General features: G+C 44.6%; 1 protein-coding gene across 1 annotated transcript in view; it reads right to left on the bottom strand.

The window, feature by feature from the left end:
* LOC146784184 (uncharacterized) overlaps nt 1-19,716 on the bottom strand; it is a 739,190-nt gene that overhangs the window by 646,386 nt on the left and 73,088 nt on the right. The window contains exon 3 of the mRNA XM_085632912.1: nt 4,347-4,456. Within this exon, the coding sequence (XP_085489038.1) occupies nt 4,347-4,456 (110 nt within the window). The remainder of the gene's footprint in view (nt 1-4,346; nt 4,457-19,716) is intronic.

The following is a 19,716-nucleotide window of genomic DNA, read 5'->3' as shown; positions in this document are numbered from 1 at the left end:
TGAAGACACATGGGTCAAGGACACAGTAAAATGCACACTCTTGTCATCGAGCCAATGTACCAGTGTTTGTGGGAGAGTGGCATCCCTGTATGCGATGTGAAAGCAAGGCGGAACTAGACGTAAAGGAAATTGTAACAAATATTAAAATACAGGGAAGTGAGACTATAAGTGAGTACTAAAGGGAAATGGTAACAAAGGATGATCTATCTCAACAGGGAAGTATTAACTTTAAAAGGAAAAGTCTGATTTAAGGGAATGATGTTGGAGGAGTACAGCGAAAAACAAAAATGCAAAAGATATTAAATGGGTACACAATTCTTTTATGTTACGAGCGAATGTGAAAAATGGTGCTGTGTAATGGAAGGGATTTAGTACAGACGTTGTATCATCCATGATTCAGAAGAAAAAAAACAATTAGATTTATTTAGGATTTTTAAAATTTGAAATCCCTGAGACTATTTGAAATTGAATTGAATATCAACATGATTAATCATCCTGGAATTAACACATAGAACCATAAGATGGTGCTCCTTGGCATGTTGTGGGAATATTTGGCATTATTTTGTCAATTTCAGGCTTAGCAGTGGCATAACTCAACCCTTATATAATCTACCACCGGGGTATATTGGCCACTAGTGGTTTTAACCTATCTTGGCATTTTAGTGACAATCCCTAGCATTTGGTTGTAGCGCACAATGAGCATCCCAGTCATCTGATTGTGATAAATAGGCACATGAAGCAGATTCAGTTCATTATGTGTACATCTGGGTATCTGAGCAAACTGATAATCTGGTATTTGCAGAGCAATTTGTGAATTTACTAGAAATGAAAAGCTGGTTTTTGTGGGCAAAAAAGATATTTTAAATGTTTTTGTTTGTAAGAATTCTGTTTTTTTGTTCTCAAAATGAAAAACTGTGACTTGGGAACATAAAGATATACATTTTTCAGAAATTCTCAAACTGATGTTTGGGCATAAAATTATTAACACATTAAGGGCCTTATGTAGGTGGGCTGGCATTTCCCACTTCATAAATACCGAATCATACCGATTCGGTATTTATGAAGTGGTAAATGCTATGTAGGTAATTGGTCGGTAAATATTACCGATTCGGAATAATTCGGTAATTACCGAATCGGTATTTACCGAATCGGTAATGAGGCATACCTTCCCATTGATGGGAAGGTATGCCTCATTACCGAATCGGTAAATACCGATTCGGTAATGGGGGAGCACATGCAAGGGTGGCAGGGTGTCACATTGACACCCTGTTGCACCCCTGATTCGGCCATGTGTGCACATGTGGCACACATACATTCCCTGAGGGCATGTGTGTCTGCCACATTGCACACATCTACGGGCAAAATAATGCATTTACACACATATTCGTCATTTACCACCAACTATTAGTTGGTGGTAAATAACGAATCCCCACACACACCACACAGTCCCCCTACATCTGATTTCTGTATTCGGAATTTACCGAATCGGTAAAATTACCGATTCGGTAATTTTACCGATTCGGTAAATTCCGAATACAGAAATTCTCCCCCTACATCTCAAAAGCCAAAATACCGGTCGGTAACGGTATAATTACTGAAAATCGGCCGTTACCGACCGGTATTTGGCTACCTACATGAGGCCCTTAAGGTTTTTCAGAATGATAATTCACACAGAGTTGGGGACACTTACTGATGAAGTTATTTTTATGGTACCAGTGGGCACTTGCTGCTGTGGATCTTGAAGAGGCAATTCATTACCTATATTGATTAGGATTTTATTGCTGAGTGCTGAGCATATAATATTAGTATGCCCATTTGAATATGTCTGCTGTCTAAACTAGTAAATTGACTGTTATATGAGTGGGCAAGCTACCTTCAGAGCATGTAAAATCTAACCCACCTGAAGTTTAATAGTGTTGTCTACTGAAACATATTGTGAGATCTTTGTCACATTTCTGCTCTGCCCCTTCTAAGTAGATCAATTATAAACATGAGAAAATCCAATGGAAAGGGCGGAAAAGTGAAAGGACAACAGGCTTACCCTGATCATGAGTAAAACCCAGATGCAATGCATGCCAGTGGGCTTATGTTTAGGTTAGAGGTCCAGGACTGTTCTTCCAAGTCCCTCATGGCAAAATGTTTGGAAAAAGGTGGAGACATAATTCTCCAAATTTAACACCAACTAAAGGTCAAATACCATGGCATCAGATGCTGAAACTGAGTGAAAGAGGCACACATAGTTTGCTAACTAGATTCCTGAATGGTAAACCTACAGCCAGTGTTATGGATTTAGTGACAAGAATCTCATGATTTGAATTGTCAGAGACTACTTCGCCATGGTTATGCTCCATTTCTAACACAATAATGCAACATTCACTACACTAGATTTTAGTGGTGAGTCAATTATTTGAGTTTTCAGCTGCCATTTTCAATCAGGGTGTAAAGACTCCAAACGAGTGCTAGTCAATTTGATGAACTGCTATTTTTTCAATAACTTCAAACACAGAGGATGCCTTTTAGTAGGTAAGAGTTCTCTGTCGAAAGTAGGCATTATCTGCTATAAAGTGAATGACTAATGCACAGTTTCCAAGCAAAACAATAGTTTAGCAACATCTAACCTGTGGCTAGTCTGCATGGTCTAGTTTAGAGTGATATCAAACATTTTGACCGTACGTGAATTTTCTTCCCTTCTTTTCCTTACAGCTGTCTGTGTAGTCTAATCAATAAAACCTTTATTCTGTGTGTCACACTAGAGGAATCGATTCCGTAATTGCTAATCTTAAACAACTCTCAGACACACACAAACATCAAGCTAGTATTATTTATATTTGTTTTAGAAGGTTTACAACCCAACCATATAAAATTCCAGAGAAGCATATATGAACTCAACTGTGTTTACAAATGTGATGCAATACAAGAGGTTTACATAAGAACTCAACATTTTCAGGAAAAACACAAGTACTTCAAAAGTGAAAGCATATTTATGGGTGCACTTTTTCTTAATTGTGGCATATGAAACAACCAGTCCAGTCAAATTAAACGGACGTACTAGCATGAGCAACTTATAAGTGGTGATACTTCTTCCTTAATATCCCCAATGCTGGCACATTTGCCATGTTTCAACGTCTAACTGGCATGAACTGGACGAAGGAAAGTGTCAAGAACCTGCCAACTGGAGATCATATCTGACTAGGTATTGAGAAAAACTCAAGGAAAACCCCAACCCAAGCAAAACAAGGTAATATAAGATTGGTCTCTCTCCATAAATCAGGAACAGCAAGCAGGATGTCCTGTGCTGTTCATGCTACGCTAGAACATGTGGTACAACTAAGAGGTGGTGGAGGGTAGAAGCGAGTAATAAAACCATACAGATTTTGAAAAATGAGGGAACGCATATTAATTGCATACCAAGTTTATTTGAACCCTATTGCTTTTTAGCCACATTTTAGGGAATTAGCAGGGTTTTAATACCATTTTATTACAGTTTCTTGGTGGGAGAGAATCAAGCTTCTTTGACATCCCATGAAAGTAATGGAATATTTCATGAGTGCCCTTCAAAACTGCATGTAAACCTATGGCTTCTAGTTTATTTGACAATGTGCTGTAAAATGCACAATTTAGATCCCTTTATTCAAAGTTTACTTTGGGGAGAAACCCCAAAGTTGCATAAGAAAAGTCTGGTGCATCCGTTCTTGCTCTGTGTCATTTATCCTCACTATTTATACCCTAGAAACAGGGATGTGAAGTTGTGCTTAAAACCCAAAGACCAGTTTAGCAAGTAGCACCCTTGCAGACATGTTAAGGGAAATGGAAATAAAGAAGAAAACACTGAGTAAGAGGAGTGCAACTGCAGACAGTGAACAGTTTTGTGCACACCAGTCATGGGTCTATCCATATAGGACAGTCCAGTTAAAACTGATAGGCCACAGTCCTTCTGCACTGGAGCACAAGCTACTCAAGACATGCTTCATCTTCACTGTGCCACAACACTCCTGTAGCGTGAGTCCTTTAGCACAGTGAGGTACGAGACCCAAGTCTGGGCCTACCCACTGCAGACAGTGCATCTCACTGACAAGTGGTCGTGCTGCCATTTTATTCTAATAGCATCCATGGTCAAAAGTGCTGCTAACAAAATATTAAAAGTAAGACTCTCATGTTAAAATGTGCTATAACTAATGTAGTAGTGGCATTCTGCCTGGCTGTTGTCCTTCCATATAAGCCCTGCCCCTATATCCTCCATCCACTTCCCTTCCACTGAAGTAGATTTGCAGAGTATTTTGCCATTTTAGCACTGACAATGTATACATGAACCCTACTCTTGTAGGGACATGATTGCCATGTATTACCTGCATTTGGTCAAGTTCAGCATCAATGGCATCCAACAAGAAATCGCAATGATCCTTTGGCCACTGGCCAGGTATCTGTGCATGAGTAGGCAGTGGTTCTGTCTCTAGACCTGAAAAGAATGCAACATAAACATATCAGATTGATTCCTTCCAGAAAAGGGAAAGAGATAGTCAGTAATCAGTGTATTGTCGATATGATCCCCTGTCCTTTATTCCACTACATATAAACTTTAGGAAATCCCCAAACGTAGAGCTGAAATACTTTAAGGCCAAGGGGACAGGGAGAAGTAAACGCTGTTTATCAAAAATTACCCACTCAGCCAGTCTGAGTTAATTAGTTGTAAACACATATTATTTTCACTTAATACAATTCTTTATCTCAAAAAGGGCAGATAAGATATAGCATGATATATTCTTATCTTTACACACATATTCCTTTTAAAACAATTTAATTATTTCGGTATCAAACATTCCCCACTAAAAACATACGCATACATACATACACTTGCATATCAACAAACAATGATCGCTAAAATCTCACATCAAATTGAAATCGATTTTTTATCATAAATCAATTTTGTGTGCATCCTCCTTCTTATCTGAAATGAAAAGCATCTTTTCAGGATTACATTTCATTCTAACAAGACAGAAATACATCTCACCGGGCAGAAGACATTTTACCCATACAAGTGCTGCATTTCAGCTATTATTTTCTATTTTCTTTCTTCCAGTGCATTCATTTGTTAGACGATACAGTGCATAACGACAGCAGCACCGAGATGTTATGCAAGGAATAAATAGTTGGAAAAACTAAATAAGATCTCGTACTGCTGAAAAACATTATCTTCACCCACTGGAATTACTGCAGATACTGAAATAAATTCAACGTATTGAATCTATATCCTTTCATCTTGATCCCAGCTCCGAAACACAGACTGACCAGATAGATCAGGGGTTTTTAACCTTTTGACTTCCATGGACCCCACTGACTCACTACAGGGTGCCAGGGACACCTACCTAAATAATTTGTATGATTTGTGCCACAAAACAATATGCAAAAATGAAAAAACAAGGAGTACATCAAATATACGAAAACATATACAAAAATTTTAATCAGAAGGTTTAAGTGTATCAAAATGTTATTTCTAAAATACCATTTTATATGCTGGACTACAGCATATCCTTTTGTATTGTTTGCTCCAAATGCAAGCTCTTTTTATCATCATTTCCTAGAGCTTCAATTGGGGACACCAAATACGCAATTCCAAATTCCTTTTTCTGTACTTGAGCAGCTCAAGGTAAGGATACCAACTTAATTTTTATCCTCCAGTTTCAAATTCCGTCTTGCAAAGGGTTTCACATTTTCAATTTAGCTTTTTAATGTTTATATACTTCTCAATCTGCTAATGTTATTTATATTTCTAAACAGTTGCGGACCCACTGAGTAGGCGTCCCGGACCCACGGTTAAGATACATAAATCAAATGTTTGTAGTTGGAGGGCAATGGGAGATATGAAAATGAAATTGTTGTAAGATAAAAGGTGTGTACAGAGAAGTATATATATTCACTGAAAAAAACTAAGGTTACAGGGACGTTATAGTTAGGAAATAGAATTTTAAAAAACCTTCGAAATTCACTGAAAAAAACAAAGGTTACAGGGACGTTATAGTTAGGCTCAGATTTCACTTGTACAAAACCATTGAAATTTTGCAGTTATAGTTACTGGAGCTAACTATAACTTACGCCCCCACAATGCACTGTTTATGACCTCTCATATTTCATCACTCATGACATGGTCAGTGATATCACTGAAGACATAATTTATCACATCACTGTTGACATCATCCAGCGAGTGGGTTTCATAAATGTTTCTGATAGTTAAAGATATATACTAAGCTATTGCATAAGGTATATTACTATTCTTTTTTGTACGTCTAATGAGTGTTACTGTTTCTAATATATGTGAGTGGCACTGTAACTGTCTGCATCAGTGTGGTAGTGGGTGTCTAAGTGGGTGTGTGGGCGAGTGGTTGTATTGGTGAATAAGTGGGTGTGTGAGTAGCTGTATGGGTAAGTTAGTGGCTATGTGAATGGCTCTATGGGTGACTGGGTGTGTAAGTGGATGTATGGGTGATTTGCTGTTTTAGTGGGCGTATGGGTATGTGATTGGGTGTGTGAGTGGCTATTTTGCACAGTACATATCTATGTGAGTGGCTGTATAAGTGAGTGGGTGGGCTTGTGAGTACTTATATCGATGTGTGAATGGGTATGTAAGTGGTTTTGTAGATGAGTGAATGGATGTGTAAGTGGCTGTGAGGGTGAGTGAGCAGCTCTGTGCGTAGCTGTATGAGTGAGAGTGTGGCTGTATATGTGAGTGAGTGGTTGTGTGAGTGGGTATGTTAGTGGTTGTATGAGTGTGTGAGTGGTTGTATGGCTCTGTGAGTGACTGTGTAAGTGGCTGTATGGGTGAGTGAGTAGCTCTGTTAGTAGCTGCATGACTTAGAGGGTGATGGGTGAGTTAGTAGGTGTATGGGTGAGTGGTTGAGTGAGTGGTTGTGTGAGTGGGTTTGTTAGTGGTTGTGTGGGTATGTTAGTGGTTGTATGGGTATGTTAGTGGTTGTATGGGTATGTTAGTGGTTGTATGGGTATGTGAGGGGTTGTATGGGTATGTAAGGGGTTGTATGGGTATGTAAGGGGTTGTATGGGTATGTGAGGGGCTGTATGGGTCTGTGAGTGATTGTCTAAGTGGCTGTATGGGTGAGTGAGCTCAGTGGGAGGCTGTATGGGTGAGTGAGTATGTTAGACACGGTCAAAGCAGAGGTTGGTTTGACCATGCATGTGCTTCAGCTTCCCACCAACTGAAACAGCCCCTACACTGCCAACCTCGAGATAACAAGAGGCAGCATGGGACAAGCTGTCCGTAGCAGCGGATACTGCAGACAAACTTATCTGAGAGACAGTCAATTCATCATTTTTAAAAAGCGACTCCATCCCTAAAATGTTATCCCACATTACGTGTGATGCCTGGGTAGCCTATTTTACAGACATCTTTAACCCATCTGATGAGGAAGAGGGGTGTATACAGAGCGACATACAAAGTTATTGGCCCCGTCACCACTGAACATTACATTTGAAGAGATACTGGCAATGAAAGGAGGTACAGGGGGTAAAATCGCTGGTCCAGACGGGGTCCCAGTGGATATTTATAAAGCTGCTGTTGATTTGTGGGGACCAATTTTAACCAAGGTGTTTAACACAGCAGTGACAGATCCGACCATCCATCGTGGGGGATGTCTGTTATTATACCCATTTATTAAAAGGGTAATAAATCAGAACCAAAAAATTATTGTCCAATATCGCTTCTAGACTCATCAGCCAAAGTGACGAACAAAGTGCTATTAAAGAGATTCGAAGAGTGGGCATGTGAAAACTCAATACTTTTCCCGGCGCAATTTGGTTTTAGACATGGGGTGGGGACAATAGAGCAATGTGTGAACCTGGATTTGTTCATAGGTAAATACACCTGTGCTACAGGAGGTAGATTGTACCTTTCTTTTGCTGATCTCAGTAGCGCCTTCGATCGAGTTGACCACTCTATTCTTTGGCCAACCTTACTCACCCTTAGTGCACCTAGACCTATTATATGTTTTCTTGCAAGGCTATATGAGAACCTGTCAAGTAAAGTGCGATTTGGAACCGGGGGAGATTGCACGCTGGGGCCCTTAAGACCGGGGCCTCGCACATGGCTTTCTTCAATCTCTCAAAGGCTCGCTGACAAGCCTCCGTCCAGACTACCCGTCGAGGTTGTTTCTTGGACGTGAGCTCCGTGAGGGGGGCTACGATGGTACCGTACCCCTTCACGAAGCGGCGGTAATATCCCGTGAGGCCCAAAAATGCTCGGACCTCAGTCTGTGTCTTGGGGGGTTCCCAGGCCATGATGGCCTCGATCTTCGCCTGGAGGGGTTGCACCGCTCCCCTACCCACCAAGTGTCCAAGGTACACTACCGACCCCTGCCCGATCTGGCACTTGCTGGCCTTGATCGTCAATCCAGCTTGTCTCAGGGCCTGGAGAACAGCTTGCAGGTGACGCAAGTGATCCTCCCAGCTGTTACTGAAGACGGCTATGTCATCCAGATAAGCAGCAGAGAAACTCTCCATTCCGGTGAGGATCTGGTTTACCAGGCGCTGAAACGTGGCAGGTGCGTTCTTGAGCCCAAAGGGCATCACACAAAACTGGTAGTGGCCATTGGGCGTGGAGAAGGCTGACCTTTCCCTTGCTCCATCAGTCAAAGAGATCTGCCAGTACCCTGAAGTAAGGTCAAAGGTACTTAGATATTGGGCAGCTCCCAGCCGGTCAATCAATTCATCCGCCCTAGGGATCGGATGAGCATCAGTTTTGGTCACTGAATTCAGTCCCCGATAGTCCACACAGAACCTCAGTTCTGGTTGGGCACCCGGTGGTGCAGCTTTTGGTACTAACACCACCGGACTGGACCAGGGGCTGCTAGAAGGTTCGATCACTCCTAGCTCCAGCATCTTAGTGACTTCACTATGAATGCTGGCCTTCACCTTGTCTGACATCCGGTAGATCTTGGACTTCACAGGTGGGCTGTCTCCTGTGTCCATGTCATGGACGCACAGGTGAGTCCTACCCGGGACAAGGGAGAACAATGAAGAGTACTGCCCCAGGACCTGGCGACAGTCCTCCTGCTGTTCAGGAGTTAGAGATGGGGAGAGATTCACTCCCTCCACCGACCCATCCTTCTCTTGAGACGCAAACAGATCAGGGAGAGGCTCGCTATCCACGTCCTCTCCTCCGTCAGTCACCATCATCAAGATGACTTCGGGCCTCTCGTGGTGGGGTTTGAGGCGGTTGGCATGCAGCACCCGCAGGGGCTGACGAGGGGTCTTCAGGTCCACCAAGTAGGTAGCCTTACCCTTCTTCTCCAACACCTCAAAGGGTCCTGATCAGCGATCTTGGAGGGCACTAAGCTCTCCCGGTTCGATCACCCACACCTTCTGGCCAGGCTCCAACTCCACCGGGTGAGCGTTGTGGTCATACCACGCCTTCATCACTGCTTGGCTGGCTTCCAAGTTGTCAGAAGCTTGCTTCCACAACTTAGCCATTTGGCTCCGGAAGGCCAGCATGTAGCTCACCACATCCTGGGGAAGCTTTCTGGGAGTTCTTTCCCATCCGTCTCTCACCAGGTTGAGAGGTCCACGTACAGGGTGCCCATACAGAAGCTCGAAGGGGCTGAAGCCCACTCCCTTCTGTGGCACTTCCCTGTAGGAAAAAAGTAAACAGGGTAGGAGGACGTCCCATTTCCTCCGCAGGCTTTCAGGCAGACTTCTGATCATGCCCTTCAAGGTTTTGTTAAACCTCTCCACCAGACCATTTGTCTGGGGGTGGTAAGGAGTGGTGAACCGGTATGTCACTCCACACTCCTTCCACATGGCCCGCATGTACGCTGACATGAAGTTGGTCCCCCTGTCGGACACAACTTCCTTGGGAAAACCCACTCGGGTAAAGATTCCCATCAGGGCCCTTGCCACAACAGGTGCTGTTATGGTCCTCAGAGGTATTGCCTCTGGGTACCGTGTGGCATGATCCACCAGAACCAGGATAAACCTGTGACCAGCTGTAGTCGGCGGATCTAATGGACCCACAATGTCGATGCCCACCCTTTCAAAGGGGGTGCTAACGACAGGAAGTGGTTCCAGGGGAGCTTTCAGCTTCACCCCTGTTTTCCCACTGGCTTGGCAAGACACACATGTCCGGCAGTAGGTATCGGACGACACTTTCATCTGAGGCCAATAAAAGTGTGGGACAAGACGGGCGAAGGTCTTGTCTTGCCCCAGGTGTCCTGCCAATGGTATCTCGTGAGCCAACTCCAGAAGGAAGGCCCGATAACGTTGAGGAACTACCAAGGCTCGTGACGATCCGTGTAGGGGTGCCTTGGGTTCACTGTAGAGGAGGCCATCCTCCCAGTAAACACTGTAGTTCCCTTCAACGTTCCCTGCTGCCTGGGCTTCGGCCTGTCGCCTCAGCCCCTCAAGGGTAGGGCACTCCCTCTGGCCCTGGCAGAATTCCTCCCTGGACGGGCCTCCCTCCACGTGCCACTCGGCCGGGATGGGTAGGTCCTCCAGGTTGGTAACGTCCCCCACCGCAGACTCCTGGTCCACCACCTCCGGTGGCCTATCCGTCCTACGGGGTGGGGACGCCGAGGCAGGCTCCTCCTGTCCTCGGTTCTTCCCTTGACTGGCAGCTGGCTGGGCCTTTGTTCCAGGCTCCAGCCGAAATGAACTCCCTCTTCGGGTAGTCGTGGACCTTGTGCTAACACAGGCCCAGTCAGGTGTACCCAGCATCTCGGTGTGAGTCCGGTATTCCACCTCCTTCCAAGCGTTGTGCTCCAGGTCATTCCCCAGCAGACAATCGACTGGCACGGCAGGGCTTACGGCAACTCGAAGTGAACCTGCAACCCCCCCCATTCAAAGGGAACCTCGGCCACTGGATAGTGGCCTGTTCTGCCGTCAGCCATCGCGGCTGGGTGGAGTACATCGGGAATTACCTGCTCTGGAGACACCAGTTGGCTACGCACCATAGTCATACTGGCTCCTGTGTCTCTCAGAGCCTCCCCTCTTTGGCCGTTGATGGTGACCCACTGCCCATACTTTGCAGTATTTGCGGGCACCTGGATCTTAGGAACCATCTCCCGTTCTCCCAGGGACACTAAAGTGACACCCGCCCACTCCCTTCCCTTAGTTAAGGGCATCTCCTCCCCGAGCACTACACTAGCTACTCCGGGGGTCTTTCCTCCAGTGGGAGGGGGTGGTCGTTTCAAGCACTTCGGATCTCCTTTATAGTGTCCAACGCCACCGCACTCATAGCAATGGACAACCCTTGGCTGCTGACTCTGGCCAGGATTAGGGTTTCTGGGCGGGTTAGCCTTAGGGGTGAATCCTGTTCCCTTCCCTTGGAAGTTATTTTGGGGGCCTTTGGAGAACTCCTTTTTCTTTTCCCCTCCCTCTTTCTTCTGGGGGGCGCCCTGTCCGGCCTTTTGAGTATCCCCTCCAGTCCCCCTTGTGGACACCCGGGTACTAGCCCAAATGTCCGCCTCCTCAGCAAGCTTCCGGGGACTGGTCAGCTTGCTATCCACCAGGTGTTGCCGCAGTTCAGGGAAACATTTCTCGAGCAGGTGTTCCTTCAGTACTAGGTCAAACAGCCCCTCGTAGTTCCTCACTTCACTGCCCTGAATCCAACCTTCCATTGCCTTCTTTGCATAGTCCAGGAAGTCCACCCAATTCGGCGTGCCCAGTTTGTGACTACCCCTGAACTTCTGTCTGTACTTTTCAGGTGTTAGTCCAAACTTTCTGATGAGTGCCAGTTTCATGGTGGGGTAGTGGGTCTGCTCATCCTCTTCGAGGGCCAATAAAGCATCCCTACCAGCTGGAGGCATGTACTTGTACAATCCCCCTCCCCAGTACTTCTCTGGAACCCCATGGGCCCTCAACGAGACCTCATAGGCCGCTAGCCACTTGGCGATATCGTCGCCCACTCCATAGCTAGCTACTATGTCCTTTGGCAGGTATGGTTTAGGTTCCCTGGTGATCTCTTGGGTTTGGCTGCCACCATTAGGAACAGGCTGTGCCCCGATTCTCAAGATCTGAAGATCTATTTCTTTCAGTCGTAATTCATGGGCCATCCTCTGCTCCTCCTTCTCCTTCTCCAGCCTTGCTAAGTCCCATGTGAGCTGTCTTTTCTCCCTCCGGTCCGTTAGCTCCACTTCAGACAAGCCACCGCTAAAGGCACTGCTACCCTTCCTAGAAATGGTTCTGGGCCCTGCTGACAGGTTCCCCACCTCAGGTTGGTACATCTCAGCCCCCTCGGGGTCAGGCTCTCCATCCCTGTCTTCCTCCTCAGCCTTGCTTTCTCGGCGTGCCTCCCCCCAAGCCCTTAAGCTGGTTTGGAGTGCACCCTTCTTTGCTCCTGGGGGACAGTACACCCCCTCCCGCTGGCAAAACTCCCTGAGTTGGGCCACAGTGTACGTTTCTAGATTTTCTAGTACAAATTCCATCTTGCCCACTCAGGTCAGAGGACAGGTTTTGTGCAGTAACTATGCAGGGGGGTACCTTTAATAATACCTCCTCCCATCACCAGAGTAAATTTGGAAAAAACTAAAACCCACAATTAGGAAGGCCGCTTTGAGAAAACTCCCGGTGTAGGCCTATGGACTACCCACAGTTATTGTTGAGTATACGTAGGCACAGCTCAATCCCACCACTGAACACCAATTTATGTTGGAAAACCACTCCCACACTAGAAGGGGTGGTGGTGGTCTTCCGGACACACTGTGGTAGCTTGGCTCGAGTGGTCAGGAATCAGGCTCCGTGCTAAGCATACAACATACCCAAACAATAACCATGCATGCATCCGTTCCAAAAACGACTCTACACCGTAAAAATTATGAAAATATCTTTCTTTATCTGCTTTTTCTCTTAGTTGCTGATTGGAGAAAATAAATAACAATCACAATATACAAACGTTTTAGAAAGTGCAGGACAAATAAATACTGGCTTAATGATTCAATAAATAGGGGTGATCATAAATACTGAAGGCATAAATAAAAGTGCAATACAGACAGGCAATTAAATATTCCGAGGCAATAAATACTGTAACCAATAAATATTGTGCATCAATAAATACTGTGGACCAATAAATACAGTGGAACAATAAATAGGTTAAATACAATAAATACAATGCCCCTAATAAATACTTAAAAGCTGACAGTGACACTCATGGAATCAGATCACTTTTGAATTCCTAAGGGCTGATTTGGCCCAGGCACAGCTTGTGGGGATGTGGAAGGCTTGAGGGTGTCTACTCCCTGGCTTGGTCAAGGCTGAGGCCTAAACTGAGGTAGATAAAGGGGGGAAATACCAGAGACCTGGCTCTCTCTCTCCACACAACCTCTCTAGATTAGTCCCAGTTCACCCCTGGCACCTTAGAGCAGTCTCTCAGGTCTCCACAGGGCCTAAGGCGCCCTCTACTCCACTTACTGCCCTTTTTCTGATGCTCCGACGCCGCTGGAGTCGTGTCGATGCCGTGAGGCAGTTCCGGTTCGATGTCGGCGGTCTCGGCACAATGTCAGTTCTTTGACGACGCCGGCAGGCGGCTCCGGTCTCGATGTCGGCGGCCTCGGTTCGATCTCGACCTCCGATTCGATGGTGTCGGGCAGTCTTTACTCGATGTCGACTTCGGGCGGCTCCGGTCCGATGGCGACCTCGGATACGATGACGTCGGCCGGCCTTGCCTCGATGTCGACTTCCGGCGGCTCCGGAGTGCGACCCTCACTCCCGACCTCCGGTGCTCCTCTCCTCAGGTTTCCGGCGACTCCGGAGTGCGACCTCCACTCCCGACCTCCGGCACGATTCTTACAGGTTCCGGCAACTCCGGAGTGCGATCCTCACTCCCGACCTCCGTTACACTTCACCTCGGTCTCCGACGACTCCGGAGGGCGGACTTCACTCCTCCGATGACGCCGCTCACTCGACCTCGGGTGACTTCCTCCTCGACCTCTGGTATTCCTCACGACCTCTGACGGCGCCCTCTCTCGACCTCTGGCGGCTCCGGGTACGACGTCTGCTTTTCCAGTCAGCGCCGCTTCTCCACCTCGGGCTCCAGGTCTTAGGCTACTCGACGTCGGACTTCAGGGAAACCAGCTTCCAGGTCAGGATCTTGCTGTTCTCTTGTTTCTAAGGCCTGTTCCTGCTGTCCAGGTCCTCAGGATGGTTTTTCTGACTTCTTCCCACACAGGGCTCTAGGCTGGGCTCCGTCAGTAGGGACTAGTATCAAGGGTGGGTTTATGGACCCCACTCCAGGCACAAGTTTCCACCCCTGCTGCTTCACTCCTTCCTCCTTCAGGTTTGTGCTGCTCACTCCTCACCAGTCAGGTGCCAACTGCCAGCTCCAACTGCCAACTCTCTGTCTTAGCTTCCCAACATTCTAAACCGCCTCCAACTGTCACAGGGTTCTGGAATGTTCTGGAAGGTGCTAGCAGGTTCCAGTAGATGCTGGTGATGTCACAGGTGGCCACCATTTTGTGCTCCAGGCCCTCAGACAGAAGTTTCAGGGGTAGCTAAAATGGCTCCCTGAATCTGCAGCAACACTAAAAAGTCTGGTGGTTCCCAAAAAGGAAAAATTCAAACAGGGTTTGAGGCAAAAGTGGGACAAAATAAATAATGATGAGGAGGGACCACCCAAAGGGCTGACAGGTCTAACACACCTGTGCTACAGGAGGTAGATTGTACCTTTCTTTTGCTGATCTCAGTAGCGCCTTCGATCGAGTTGACCACTCTATTCTTTGGCCAACCTTACTCACCCTTAGTGCACCTAGACCTATTATATGTTTTCTTGCAAGGCTATATGAGAACCTGTCAAGTAAAGTGCGATTTGGAACCGGGGGAGATTGCACGCTGAATTTCAATATGAAACGAGGCATACGACAAGGCTACGTCCTTGCCCCGCTACTTCTCATTGTTTATCAATGAGGTGGATAAGGTTTTACAAGCAGTTCAAGCAGATGCCCCACAAATCTCTCGGAGTCCTATCCCAGAGTTACTTTATGCCGATGACGCAGTCTTGTTATCCAAGACCCCGGTGGGCTTCCAGTGACTACTTAATACCTTTGGGGATTTACTTTCTGGAAATTGGTAGTTGATAAATCAAAGATATTTACCATGATCTGTGGGACTAAATCAAAGAAATGCAAAACCTTTTATATTGATAATACCCTGGTAGCTACTGTTGATACTTTTTGCTACCTGGGAGCGACATTTTCAGGAAATGGGTCATGGTCACACGAAATGATCAATGTCTGATCCAAGATGAAGAGAAGTGCTCATGGGATCTTCAGGTCAGCAGCAAAATTGGGTAGTCAATATATTAGAGAAATGGACAGATTTGTCGCCTCTCTTTTTATGGAGCTGGAGTGTGGAGCTTCTATAGCAGCAAGGAACTGCAGACCGAAGAAAACTACTTCTTAAAGTGCTTATTCTTTCTGCCTGCCTCAGACTCTACCGAGATAATACATTGGGAAGTAGGGTTACAGTATCTAGCGGATTTAATTTCACTGCGCCCCTTGTTGTTATGGCAGTCTATCTGGCCCAAAGAAGAAACCAGTTTTACAAAGTCAATCACCTTAGATTGTCTGTCTCTGAACAAGGCAATGTGTGTTCCCTGGCTTAGATATATTAATAACACATATAGCAGTCTGTTGAACTTGTCAATCCAGTCCAATCCCCCACAGGTGACTGTACTAACTAAACTTTCTATTAAGGACAATTTTATGAACTACAGAATGGAATCTCGTATGGGATTGGAAGGGGAAAAATTGGCTGTTATATTTTATCAAACACTTCAGTCTGAGGAGAGTTTCCAAAGCTATCTAACAAGGGTCACAAACCCATTGCACCGCTTTGTATTAACCAGACTTAGACTTGGAATTGTCCATCATTTAGTTGCTTTTCCTAAAAGGAAATCCTGTCCCCTAGATTCGATCCCCTGTCCTTGTGACAGGCTGACCAAGCAAAGTACAATACATTTTATGCTCTTCTGTGATTTGTATTCTAATTTTAGACGCCATTATTTAAAACCTTGTTTTATAAACACAAAACGTGAGATCAAATAGAGCTGCTATGAAACTTTTGCTTGACCTTAATGAAAACAGGGTCTGTATTAATGTCGTACTTTTCATTTTCAAAGCAATAAATGTACGGAAAAGTGTTACTTTTTAAATGATAACACAAAGCATTTGACGAGGATTTATTGTTTTATGGAATTTGGTAGGAAGTTTTTATAAAATTTTAATATGGTTCTTTCTTTTATTTGTAATGTGCTTTTATTACTGTAATTGCTTTTATGGTTGTTTGTACACATCGAATAAAGCTTGTTTTGGATTGAGTATGCTAGTGGTTGTATGGGTGTGTGAGTGGTTGTATGGGTCTGTGAGTGACTTGTGATTGGCTTTATGGGTGAGTGAATGGTTGTATGAGTGGCTGTATGAGTGAGTGTGTGATTGTGTGAGTGTGTGTCAGTAGTTTGGTGAATGGTTTTCTTAACGGTAGTGTGGGTGTTTCAGAGATTGTATGGAAGTGTTATTGGGCATGTGAGTGGTTTGATGGATGATATCATCAGTGATACCATTTGAGATGTCATCAGTGATGCCAATGACCATGTCAAGAGTTATGTAATATGTAATATGTGAGGTCATAAGCAGTGCACTGCGGGGGCATACTTTAAAGTTACCTCTGGTAACTAGAACTGCTGAATTTCAATGGTTTTATAAGAGTGAAATCTGAGCCTAACTATAATGTCCCTGTAACCTTTAGTTTTTTTCAGTGAATTTCTACTGTTTCGTTTTTATTCTATGTCCTAACTATAACATCCATGTAACCTATGTTTTTGCAGTGAATTTCTACAGTTTGTTAATGTCATTTCATAACTATAATACCCCAGTAACCTTTGTTTTCTTTAGTGACTTTCAACGTTTTTTTTTTTTTACATTTTATTTCTTAACTGTGAGAGAGAGAGAGAGAGACAGACAGACAGAGAGAGAGAGAGAGAGACCGAGAGAGAGACAGAGAGAGAGAGAGAGAGACACAGAGAGAGAGAGAGAGAGAGAGAGAGAGAGAGAGAGAGAGAGAGAGAGAGAGAGACAGAGACAGAGACAGAGACAGAGACAGAGAGAGCGCCTGCCTAAGTGGGTCTGTGAGTGGGTACAAAAGTGTCTGAGTGGGGCTGTGAGTGGGTGTATGAGTGTATATCATACAATAATCTTTAACTTGACTTGCAAATATAACAAGCATTGCATGTTAGAACAAATAGGTCTGGCTTTTATATACAGCATGTGCTTATTCACGAACAGAAGATTTTAGGCCCTCATTAGGCAGTGAAACCATATAATAAAATATGTGCACACATGCAACACAAACCAGCAGGTATTAAAACGCAGGCAGCTTCCACTCAGGCCCACACACTTGCACATATAAAACTGGCAGCACAGTATATGATACATGCTAATTGATAATATAATAGTATGATCACACATGCATTAAAACCGGCCAGGGATGCAGTGACAGAATCCATTTTTAAGCAGTACTCCGAGGGTCCAGTGAAATCTGCTATTGGTGCCGCCACAGAGACAAGATGCAAGGTCACAACAAGCCAGAAGGTCAGAGATGGAAACTGCATGCAGGGCACCTGAATGTTAAACAAGGGGTCCGTGGCACATGTTTGCAGATCTGCTGCTCGGGCCACTGAGTCACACCATAAATCATTACAGCTAACTCAAAAAAAAGATATATTAACCACATTTTTAAATGTCCTCGTAATACAGAGGCTTCAGATTTAGGGGGATCAGACACAGATTTTGGTAGGCCTGGCCCCGCTCGGTCCACCCAGTTGCTACGGCCCTGGGAAACACCTCCAGATAAGTGTGTTCTTGTTGGAAAGCATTAATTCAGTAAAGTCTTCAGCGAATTGTTATGTTGATAATTGGCAAATACCATTGAAATACAGCCTGTGAAAGTAATGAAAAGGATACATGCTATCTGTTTTACGAAAATGTAGTCTCCACATAATAGTGAAAGGCTAAAGGAATTACCCTGTCAAAACGAAAATGTAAGTCCTTGGAATCCTTTGTTTTAAGCCGTAACTAATTACAGCAGTGGTGAAAGACGATCCTTGCAGTGAGGAGAGAAGCAGGAGGAGGGGCCATCACACGCACTAACAGTAAGAAGTCTTTGAAAGTCTGAATGGCCAACAGAAATATTCACTCAGTGAGATGTCCTGGGCTCTGAGCAAGATTCCAGGGGAGGGACTTTGGAAGACAGTCCACCAATAGGGGGCCAGCATTACTAACTGGCACAGTAGAGAGCAAGTGTTGGTCCATCGGCTTGGTTCAAGCCAATATTGTAAATACATAAAGTCTCACAGAGCAGGCATGCGCTCTGATTCTAGGCTCAACATAAAAATAAACAAATACCTGTTGGCTAGATTGTTACCAGTTGGAGTGTCAACCACTGAAAGCAAGTGTGACAAAGGCTTGGTCATACAATCATACAGAGACAATCTTATTTGTGTGCAAGTGCTCGGACCCATATTTGTGGGCTGTTGGACTTTATCTCAGTTAGGGGACCACTGGATTGGCTGCTGCCCGTACACTGCTGAAAATTGATATTAATTTTGGATGATTCCAACCTACCAGCAACAGGATCCTGATAGTGTGAGCACTAACTCTGGCACCAACCCTCTTGCTTCTAGTTTGGGGAAGTTTAAATTATAACTATACTCAAATGGAACTAAACACCAGAGACCTATGCAGGACCCACCACCTCAAATGAATAACCTTAATTGTCAAAGGGGCACGACCCGTGTGAGGAATCCTGTCACACACATACATTTGTTTTCTGAAGACTAATCAGGAAAACATTGGAAAATACCACAGTAGGGTCATAACTGTTTGGGCTAAAGGTCAATCCTCAATCCTTGCTATGTACAAGGGAGGCTGCAGTGGAAGAAGCAGATTTACAAGGGAGAACAAACAGGTGAGGGGGGTTGCTGGTGGCATGATTAGAATAAGTCTCTGGCAAATATTTGAGATTTTCATTTGCTATGGGACGTTATAAATCCATATCTCAACTTTTATAATTTTTTCTGTGTAAAGTGACTCAAACAAAATCCACCCAGGAGTTCATTACAGGTAACTTTTCGATTTGTTGAGAAATAGGGTAATCAAAAAATGCTATCCTCTTGCTTAAGGTGAAAGTTCACATCCTAAAGGTCAACAGTACAGCTTGCCCTATGAAAACACATTTTTAGGGGGAAAATTGAGATCCTGTGTCAACAATTCATGATCAAAAGTAATAATACTCAGGCAATTCAGGTGCTCTTAGTTGTTGCTCTCCCTCATTCAAAACTGCTTGGGAGCTGGCTCTGCTGTACACAGCACTGGATCAAGCATATCCCCAAAACTAAGCCAGGAAAATGAAGTCAGAACATAGAAAAAGGTATAAAGAGGGTGCCACAATGGTTGTATAGCCAGAAATCATTTTGAAAATATATGGCCATTTGCACCCTTGTCGAAATTTAAGAGACAGAGGAGTAGTCAAAGATAATAACAGGAAGTGCAGAATGGCAGAGAAAATTGTGAGCATGTATACCAACCCAATAAAAGTAACTAACGAGACGAGATATAACAGTACATAATTACATTCTAAAGAATTGATTTGTGTTGTGTTAATAATAAAAAATAAAAAAACAGAAGAGATTTAGGCCGATGAATGATAAATCACCAAAGATGATTGATTAAT

Source organism: Triturus cristatus, chromosome 11, assembly GCF_964204655.1.
Source record: "Triturus cristatus chromosome 11, aTriCri1.1, whole genome shotgun sequence".
Classification (NCBI taxonomy): domain Eukaryota; kingdom Metazoa; phylum Chordata; class Amphibia; order Caudata; family Salamandridae; genus Triturus; species Triturus cristatus.
Note: the sequence above shows the minus strand (reverse complement) of the source record. Positions and strands in the feature narration are given on the sequence as shown.